Here is a 10,840-nt window from a genome sequence, read left to right on the forward strand (position 1 = left end):
ATTAGTTAGTAGAGTTGCTCTTGTTCTATTTAAACAGAGCATTGTAAACGGATTAATACCATCTCTTGATATACAACTCTGTTTTTTCAGACTTTATCCCATTCTTCTCCTGAACTCTCTCGCTTTCTCAACCTTCATTCCCTCCAACCTCAACAACTAAGGCCCTGTTTGGGGGAGCTGTTAGTAGTAGAGCTTTTGGAAGTAGAGCTGTTGGAAGTAGAGCTGTCTAAAGTAGAGCGTTTATAAAAAGCTGTTTGCTGTTTTGTAACTACATTTCTAAAGTGCTGTGGCACTTTAACATGTGTTTGGTAAATAAACTGAGAAAGTACTTTTGTATAACAAAATGACCATAAAGGATATTACCAGTATTATATAACAGAGCATAATAAAATATAATATATATTAATACATAAATATATGATATAGTATTATATTAATGTAATGTAATATAATATTATTATAATATAATACTATAACATTATGTATTATAGAATAATAATTTAATATAATATTAAAGTATTTAATGTAACATATCAATGTATTATGATATAATGTAATATAATATTATATTTATAGTATAATACAATAATAAATATAAAAAATATTATAATTATTAGTGTAAATTAATTTTTCATCCTTCTAATGATCATTTATCTCTCTAACAAATTTTCTAGCTAGGTGATAAAATTAGTTAAATAATTACTAATATTTAATTTTATTTATTTATTTAGATCAGATTATTTGCTACTCACTCATTATTATTTTTTTATTTATTTTATTTATTTATTATTTTATTTCATTAAAATATAGAGGGGTCGCCGGCCATGGGTGGTGGCCGGCATGGTGGCTGCCACCATGGGCAGCCACGAGCTCCCAAAAAAAAAAAAGAAAAGAAAAGAAGAGGAAGAAGGAACAGAGGCGGCGACGTTGAGAGAAAGAAGAAAATAGAGAGGGAGAGGGAGAGGATGGTGAGAGAGGAAGAGGCAGGATGAGGGTTTTGGAAAAAAAGTGTGATTTAAATGGGGTATTTTGGTCCAAAAAACTGTTTCCTACAAAAGTTGAAACAGCTTTGGAAAATTTTATCAAATATTATTTTTTTATCTAAAATTACTTTTGGGTTTAGCAAAAGCTCCCCAAACATAGCCTAAATTCAATCTCGAGGATCGAGGTGCAGCCAGCCAGCGCAAGCGGATCTAAACCAAGTGGCGCTGAACCGGCTCGTCTAGGAATACCAGGGTCAGTTTCCGGGTCCAGACAATGGTTTTAGATTCCAGCCTTATCTCTCTCTCTCTCTCTCGCCTCGACTCCAATTCCCCTCATCGATGATGGGTCCAAATCAAAGGTCAGCATATTATTGGACGAACATGCAACAACTCATTTGTTTTATTTGCATGTCCCAGTTAATAAAAGAATCAAAAAGGAGCACCGCAACTGAAAACCGGTTTTGTGCTGACGCCGTGGTGTGGGATTTTCCAGCGACAGAGGCAAAACCGTGGGGACTTTGATAGAATGGAAAAAAAAGGAAAAAGGAAAAAGCAAGTCTTCAATGCCTCTCTCTATCTATTGCCTATATATAGCTGTTTCAGCGCCTGGTGCTCGCCAATCGAAGCTGTGGAAGGTAGCGTCTTTGGAGCGATCTTTGGATTCTTGTCAAGAAAAAAAAGGTTTGATCTTTGAAGGGGCACTTGAGGAAGAGTTTGAGAGAGAGAGAGAGACAGATTAAGAGGTGGTGGAGATGGCAGGCACTGCTGGTCAAGTAATCAAATGCAAAGGTCTGTAGCTTTGAACCTAAACTCATCAATGTTTTTTCTTCTTTGGGTTCATTCTGGGAACATATTCTATTAGATAGAATGGGGGCAGCTTGATTTTCTTTTTATGCTTATCTTTCTGTTTTTGGTTCTGTTCTAGATTTGGTTGATTCCTCTGTTCATCAAAAACTTTAACAACTTTTTTTCTTCTCTTCTTCTTCTTCTTCTTCTTTAATCAATACTAGTTCTCATAGATGTTCTTTTGAAAAAAAAGGAGGGGGTGGTGGTGGTGAATTTTTCTTACTTGGTTCTTGGTTACAGATCATATATTGAAATATTTATTGATTCGGATCTTTGTTTGTTCTATGTTATCCGCACCATTTCTAGTAGACGAATAGATCTTAAGGCTACTAGGCTAGCCTGATGTAATAAAGTAGGAAAAGAAGTTGGTTTTGAACTTTTATTGGTTGGAGAGGATCATTTGTTTTCTGATCCATGTTAAGTGTTCATATATTCGTTTGCTTTTGCATGCAGCGGCGGTCGCGTGGGAGGCCGGGAAGCCTCTGGTGATCGAGGAGGTGGAGGTCGCGCCGCCGCAGGCGATGGAGGTTCGGGTGAAGATCCTTTATACTTCCCTCTGCCACACTGATGTCTACTTCTGGGAAGCCAAGGTATTCTATTTGATTTATTTTTTCCTTCTCCTTCTTGTAACCGATTTATGTTTGTTTATTCTGTCTTGTTTGGATAATTAAAATGGTGTTAATGTTTAATTTCTCCAGGGCCAGACTCCTGTGTTTCCTCGGATCTTTGGCCATGAGGCTGGAGGGTATGACTTTCATAACCTTATCAAATGCCACTACCATCTTTGCTTTTGGATTTTGCTTGTTATAAACTTCTTAAGAATTTGAAGTTTGAGATTCCTATGTTGATTGTGTTTGGCAGTTATGTTTCCTAGATAATTAAACATCTTGAAACCATTTGCGGCATCCCTTGTCTTGGTCTGAAAAAGATACATGGTCAAAAAAAAATGGACTTCTCTTGTCTGTTGACTTTAAATACACGACACCTTTGCCTTGATGGTGTTGTCAATGTCACTCGTGTTAATTTACAATTTTGGTAATTCCATGTTTAGATCCACTATCTGACAGAAAATTTTGTGTCTGCTGAAAGCTTTGTTATCTATGTTTGTTTTTATTGAACTTTATGGTCAAGATTTGTACTGAGTGTTTTTTTTATTAAAAGCATTATTTCTTTTGGTGCCCTTAGGATTGTAGAGAGTGTTGGGGAGGGTGTGACTGATCTTGCACCAGGAGACCACGTCCTCCCTGTATTCACTGGAGAATGCAAAGAGTGTGCTCATTGTAAGTCCGCGGAGAGCAACATGTGTGATCTCCTCAGGATAAACACCGACAGGGGAGTGATGATCAATGATGGGAAAACGAGGTTCAGTATCAATGGAAAGCCCATTTACCATTTCGTAGGAACCTCCACCTTCAGCGAGTACACCGTCATTCATGTCGGCTGTCTTGCCAAGATCAACCCCATGGCTCCCCTCGACAAGGTTTGCGTTCTTAGCTGCGGCATTTCGACAGGTGAGACACCAAGGCTGTCGTCGACATCATTAGATTTACAAGTTCGGATATTGTGGAAGGTGCTTACTATCTTTTGAATTGCTCTTCGATAGGGTTCGGTGCGACTGTTAATGTTGCAAAACCACTGAAGGGATCGACAGTGGCTATTTTCGGTTTGGGAGCTGTAGGCCTTGCTGTGAGTATCTTTCTTGTATAATTTTCTTAGTAGTCCAGCAACGCAAACCAGCACCAGCATCCTAAGCACTCTAATGCCGCTCATATGAAATCTGATGCTTCGCCGCACCCGCACCTGCACCCGATTCTGCTGAGGCCTAGCCTTCTACATCTTGCTTCTTGACTTGTGTTGATGTTGTTTTTGGTTGATTGATTCATATCTGTTTATGATCAGGCTGCAGAAGGGGCTAGGGTTTCTGGGGCGTCGAGGATCATTGGTGTTGACCTGAACGCCAGCAGGTTTGAGGAAGGTGAAACAACTATCCATTCCTCTCCATCAATGAATCCATATTACTGCATCAATTGAACTAGTGCATGCTAATTTAACTTCTGCTGATGTGAGAACAAAGTATATTTATTCCTGACTGCTCTTTTTATGTGGTTCCACGCTTGGTAGCTGGAAATTTATCTAGGGTAATATACCTGCTTTGTAAAAGAGAATTCTATGGATCTCAAAACTGTGCCTGCTTCTTGCTTTCTTACTTCAAGTGTTTCTTAAAAAATATGCTTCTGTTGCTGCAACTGCTCTTGGCACATCTAGCAACTAAGTTTCTACTCGATATATTTGTTTTAAAACATGGTACTAAGTCTCATTTTCTTTGTTTTTGTTGTACCAGCAAAAAAGTTCGGTTGCACAGAGTTTTTGAATCCAATGGATTATAAGAAACCAGTCCAAGAGGTAGGTTTGTTTTTGGACATGATAATACTTCTTGTGTGCTGATATAGGACTTCTTTCATTCCATGGCACCTGATGTATTGTAGAAGTTAAATTATAATATTTGGAAGCAGTTCAACTGCTTGTGATGTCTCAAACAATGTACATGATGTATTAAGTAGAAAGATTGAATACTTTTCAGGTGATTGCTGAGATGACTAATGGTGGCGTTGATCGAAGCGTCGAATGCACTGGCAACATAAAAGCCATGATATCTGCATTTGAATGTGTTCATGATGTAATTTCTTGCTCCCTTTACAAACTCGCAGTTCAAACTATTAATTATAAGATAGCAATCTGAAAATCTTATCTGCCTCAGGGTTGGGGTGTTGCTGTACTGGTTGGGGTGCCTCACAAGGACGCCGAGTTCAAAACCCACCCAATGAACCTCCTCAATGAAAGGACTCTTAAGGGAACCTTCTTTGGGAACTATAAACCGCGCTCTGACCTTCCTTCAGTCGTTGAGAAGTATATGAACAAGGTAAACAGCGTATTCTAATTTCTCTTCCTTAATAAAAGTGATCAGGTTCTTCTCTTGCTTGTTGTGTGCTGATGGCTAAAGCTTTACTCCTGATTGATTAGATAAGAAGAGTTTGTAGGATTAGCTAACAAAGCATCATAATTTGTTCTTAGATTCGATCCAAGTATATTTGTCCTGATACATGTTGCACTAATGGTGCAGGAGCTAGAAGTGGAGAAGTTCATCACCCACAGTGTGCCTTTTTCTGAAATCAACAAGGCCTTCGAGTACATGCTTAAGGGGGAAGGTCTTCGGTGCATCATCCGCATGGAGGATTAGAGAAAAGCTTATTGCTATAAAGCATGTCATATGCCCCATCGATCTTAAACTTTGTGTTCTAATAAAATAAGGCAACTGAGTTCGGCTGTGAGATGAGCCCAGTCCTTATCCTCTCTGCTAGTTGAAAAGATTTTTGTGAATTGTGACATACCCTTTGTCTGTGATGGGCTTGTCTTTTGTTTCTTGCATGATGTAAGCTTCTTCTGGAGATTAAAGAAGCCGGATATGTTTTCTTTTCTCATTTTCTACCTCAGCTTTTAGGCTCTTTTGATATGAAATATAGCGGCGTTTGAAGTGATTTGGATTGCTTAGAGAAGAAGAAATCTCCATCCAATAATCTGATTACAGAAAGTAGTATGTAATTTATTGAGCCAAGGTCATCACACATGAACGTATCGAAGATAAGTGAGTACAGGTGGAATTCATGTACGGAAACATCATAAGGTGTATTTGCTCGTTTCGACCAGAAGTGTAATCTTAGCCTCCATCAATGAGATAGCTAATACGCTTACAGGCATGATTGGTGACGTTTCGGCCCACTTCTGGCTTTGTGGAACGCTCTATTTCCTACTGGGCTGCAGCTTGGAGCGGCCCTTGCTCTATATGAGGCCTGAGAAATTTTGAGTCGATGGATTTCTTAAGTACTGCTGTGGAAATTATTAAATAAGAATTATGAAATTCCTAAGTTAATACAATTGATTAAAATAAATAAACATTTGTTGCTGCTGAAAATCCGATCCAGAAGGTAGGTTGCTGGTGGGACCTGTGCGAGAAAAAGAAGTTTCAATCTGCACCCGTTATCTGCGCGTAGGTTAAAAAAAAAAAAAAAAAACCTCGAAGGTTGTCGGAGCTGATCTGACCGGAGGGCTTCCTATAGTTAAATGAGAGCAAAAGGCTTTGGAAAACATAGTTAAATGAGAGCAAAAGGTTTTGGAGAACAGTATTGGAGAAGAAAGATAAAATTTAGAAAGAGAAATAGAAGGGCTTCCTATAGTTAAATGAGAACAAAAGGTTCTGGAGAACAGTAGCGGAGAAGAAAGATAAAATTTAGAAAGAGATGGTAGAGAGTAGGGGTGGTAATTTATTATCTGAGCTGTGAATGACTTATTCTAAATAGGTTTAGATTGGACGATTTAGGTCAACTTATCTAAATTTATTTAACTCGTTAAATATAAACTTTTAACTCGTTAACCTATTTGATTTGGGTTGGTTATGATCCGATCTATTTAATTTATTTAAAATCTATTTAATTTATTTTTTAACTATCTAATCCGATCTGCTTAACTTGCTTAATCAGTTTAAATCAGTTTAATCTATTTAAAATTCGTCTAATTTATTTAAACTGTTTAATAAATAAGTTATATGAGTCGGATATATATATCGGGTCAGATTAACTATTTAATAAATATGTCGAATTCGGATTAAAATTTTAACTAGTTTAATAAATATAGTAGATTTAGATTGATGAATTTTTAATTCGAACCTTATTTAATCTGATCCAATCTAATTTCGATCCCTAACGGAGAGTATATATATATATTATGTGTTTTGTATCTCCTACTTTGAGTCTCTTTATGTAGACCAAAATTTTTTGTCCCATCACATTCAGACTTTAGAGCAGTTAAATGGAGAGCTAAGTTAGATGGAGAGATAACTTTCTGTTATTGTAATTTAAATTAGCCTAGGCATACGAGTCTGACTAAAATAGATTTCATTCGGTACTATATGTCAGTCTATGGTTGATTGGATGATCAGGCTACATCAATAATCAAAAAGTTATGTCTTCTTGCATTTTCATTCAGCAAAATGATGATTGTTGTCAAATTATATAAATTACTTGTTGATTCTTTTGACTGTTATATGTTGCTGAGCTATTCTTCTGGTACCCTCCAGGTTTGCTAGTGTAAGCAAAATCTCTGATAATTGGAGACAATTGTAGAAAGGGTGGTCCAAATCCAATGCCAAAGTAGTTCCTTTACATGTTCATTTTTGTTTAAAAGAGATCATAATGAGATAGAACAAGCAAGATTCAAATTTAAAACAAGAAATCCGACTATGCTTTTTGGTTTTTTCGGATACATGAAATCCTACTATGCTTGCTTGACTTTAATTAAGTACTAAAGTGAGTTCGTGGTGACTAAAATGCATGCTTGATTTACCTCATACGGCAATATAGAGCAACAAACGAGCTCATTTGAGTTATGGGCTGTTTGTGCTTGGATCATAATATAGAAGAAATTTTCAAGCTTAAGCCAAGCCCTATGGAACATCTAAGGTTGGATTTAGGACTTGCAACGCTTAACCTTTTGACTCATTTAACTCGATTTAATCTTCTGTAGATCGAATTAGGTTACCTGTTTAATAAAATAGTCAAGCTTGGATCTAGATTATCCATTTAATAAACAATTCATATTCGGATGGATAGATTTTTTATTTAACTTGTATCCGACCTAACTAGTATTTAGTTTGACTCGACTTGATTGCCACCCCTAGTTGGAGCACTTCATTTCCTAGGAAACCCCGATGATGGATAGACTTAGAAAATTAATTAACTTTATCTTATAAATCTGGTGGGTTCTACCTTCCGCTAGCCGACGCACTTTGAAGTTCCAACGATGTTGGCATCTGCCTTTGACCATTTCCCTCTTCTCTGAGGCTTGGCATGCAAGGAAGCTTGGCACTTTGAAATTGCCCCTCTTTTTTGCAAATATCACCTAACCCAACTAAAGGTAGTCTTTTGCTCCTATTTTTCTTACCATGGTTTCAATGAAAACATTGTAGCTATAAAACATCTTCAGTGTGGTATCACACTTAGCTGTTAGAACCAAGTATTTTTAAACTAAAAGAATTTTAACAAAAAATAATCATGGCTTTATTCTCCGGCAAAAAAAAAAAACTGTTATGGATTGGCATCCCTCTTTATTTTGGAAGAGATCTAGATCTGAGACAATAATAATAAAAATGATAAATATTAATAATTAAATAAATATATTTGAGATATTGTTTTTGTTTTATGTTTTTATTTTTAAAATTCAAAAAGTTTAATAAAATTGAATAAACATAACCCACGAAACTTTCTAATTTTTCAAATTATTTATAAAATTTTCAGAGTGTTCGACAATAAGACTTTATTGCTTTTAAAAAAAACAAAATTAAAAGTGCAGAATGGCCAGAGTCTTGTTCATATGTTGTCTCTCGCATCAAATTTCTTTGAGCTTTTCCATTTTGTAAGAAAACAAAACACAAAATATGGAAAAACTACCAAACAGAACCCAAGTTTTTCCTCAAACATTTCCGTCTTTCTCTATGTATTTTTTCTAGAACAAAATATGCATTTTTAATCCTTCTCCCCAAAAAAGTGAACACTTAAAATAATTCAGCAGCGAGCTCAAGATTACAATAGTTATGGCTGTTGATGATGACATATATCTAATCTCTTTTTAATATTTAGCTGTTCTATAATACAATGGAGCAATCCTTAAATTGTTAATGCATGCAGTCGGTGTAACACTCTGTCACCTAAGTCCACGGTCTTTGATGAAAAGGAGCGAGGACATACTGGTGATTTTCTGCAACTACATGATCTAATTGTTTGCTTACCTGGTATATAAGACTATCAGCCAGGCTTCCAGCTACCAAATCAAATTGAAACAATAGAACTAGTTGGTTCAGAGATTGCAGCAAGAACAGAGATGAAACTTAGCTTTCCTTGCATGCCAGTCCTTGGCCATGTCTTCCCCACAAAAGCATCATCAAAAGAGGAGGACGAGCCCTCCTCCAACCCAAAGCTAAAGGAAGAGAATAAGAAGAAGAAGAAGAAGAAGAAGAAAGAGGAGGAGGTGAACAAGCAGCAGCAGAAGAAGAAGAGCAACCTGGACATGGCCGCCTCGATGACCCCGTACTTTCCGTTCCACTCTCGACCAGGCCTCCGTTGATTCGACGCTAATTGAAGAGAAGCTACGCACTTGCTGTTGGTAATCAGGATGACTTGTTGCTGCCTGGGGATCATAGTCTTTTAATTAGCACCCAAAGGGGGGGAGTTATGCAAATCTGAATCACTTGTTTATTAGATGTTTCTTGAGAAGAATGATCTTCTTTGAAAGAAATGGTGCAAGATTGTAACTGAAGCAGAGTTTATTGACTACAGTTTTGTTTAACTTGGAGTGAAAAGGATTATATGATCCATGAAATCATGGAATTGGAAAATCTTTCTTGTTAATGACTTCTCATGGCGATGCCAGGGATGAAGAACGCCGGGTGGCAAGAGGGGGAGGGTGGAGCCGGTGGACGCAGAGGACGTGGTTTCTCTCGTTCACTTCACTGCTATTCTCAATGGACGCAGAGGACGTGGCTTAGGGAGTCAGCTTAAAACCCAACCTCTTAAAAGAATCTTAGGGAAGAATCTTAGGGAAGACTGTCAAAGTTAGATCAGTTATCATCTTAAATTTTGATATGTCACACAAAATCTCATTCGGTCAATCCGATGGCTTCAATCATGCACATATAGTAAAATCATATAAACAGAAGAAGGGTTAGTTTCGATTGTTATTTTTTCTATGGCAATTTTGTTTAAGAAATCTTATACATGGGATCCAATTGTTAGCAATGGTAAACTCCGGTGACATCAGGTTCTGCTGATGAGTCATACTGCTTACCAGATAAAATCAAGGGAAAGGTTATAAAGAAAAGAGCAACGACATTTTTTTTTAATGTTGCTCTCGAAAAAGCAGTGTTGGCATATTAAAAATCAATCAATTACAGTGGTATCTAGCGAACCCCGCCGACCCAACCTCACAGAAGATGAGGTATGAAGCATTTCCACCTTTTCTATTTCCTTTCATGGTCTTCCCCCTTCTCTGTGAAACCATCCTCGGCTGGATTCCGTTGAGAAATTATCGAAATTTAAGCCAAATATCACCTCCCTTAGTGGAGGGTCCCATCCTCTTTTGTGGACCTCTGGATGACCCTCGATAATGGAATTCTAAACTGCCTTAATAGCTGTGCAGCATATTGACCAGACTGTAGCCCTCGCGGGAAATCACTAGACTTCATCATCATCAATTCTATTGAGCCATCTATACTTTAGCCTATCTATTATTTGTGATTCGGTCAGGACACTGTTATCTATTTGGCCCTGTGCTTCCTCCACCTTGATCTTTATTAAGCATCCTGAAAATCGATCATTGACGATTCATGTTGTACAATCTTTTTCCTCATAGAGTTCCTACTTCATAATCTACCGGTAGAGTCACTTAAATCTGGCATACTTGGGGCCATCGGACACCGTCGTCTGACCAATCATGCCCTTTGTCTCTCTCTTGAAATTTTACCACCATTAAAATTATTGAATACTAAGTGATTGGACTTTGAATGGCTTTGAATAAGTTTCGTTGATTCGCTTAATCAAATTTTGATGTTCCAAGATAAGAAAGTAAGTAATCCTTACATTCTTTGTTAGTTTTGAATTTGTAAGTAATTCTCACACTTCTTACTAATTTTTGAACTTGTAAATAATTTTTATTCTTATTAAGTTTTGAATTACTGGTTTTTTAATTTCTTGTGACTTTATAACAAATATGATGTTTGACATTGATGATTTTATTTTTTTCTTAAATGCAGGATTGAGCATATGTCTTATAAAAATTATGCTTTATTGTGCAAAGAATTGTTCCATGATTTGCTTTATTCAAAATAGTTTGTTTATGAACTATGGACTCTATATTGTTACTTAATATTTGTAACCTATTTATTTATGTATATTTTTAAATAAAAT

The 10,840-nt window shown here is 36.7% G+C and overlaps 1 protein-coding gene across 1 annotated transcript; it reads left to right on the forward strand.

Annotated features, from left to right (window-relative positions):
• Nucleotides 1-1,474: 1,474 nt before the first annotated feature.
• Nucleotides 1,475-5,308, forward strand: LOC103704850 (alcohol dehydrogenase 1). Its single transcript, XM_008788324.6, has 10 exons — nt 1,475-1,772; nt 2,283-2,419; nt 2,528-2,574; nt 3,015-3,340; nt 3,433-3,515; nt 3,729-3,804; nt 4,171-4,232; nt 4,411-4,506; nt 4,588-4,749; nt 4,951-5,308. Exons 1-10 carry the CDS (start codon nt 1,736-1,738, stop codon nt 5,065-5,067), a joined length of 1,143 nt encoding a protein of 380 aa, XP_008786546.4. The 5' UTR covers nt 1,475-1,735; the 3' UTR covers nt 5,068-5,308.
• Nucleotides 5,309-10,840: the final 5,532 nt, after the last annotated feature.

Source organism: Phoenix dactylifera, chromosome 4 (genome assembly GCF_051530095.1).
Source record: "Phoenix dactylifera cultivar Ajwa chromosome 4, Ajwa_hap1_PhDact_Kaust_v1.1, whole genome shotgun sequence".
Taxonomy (NCBI): Eukaryota; Viridiplantae; Streptophyta; class Magnoliopsida; order Arecales; family Arecaceae; genus Phoenix; species Phoenix dactylifera.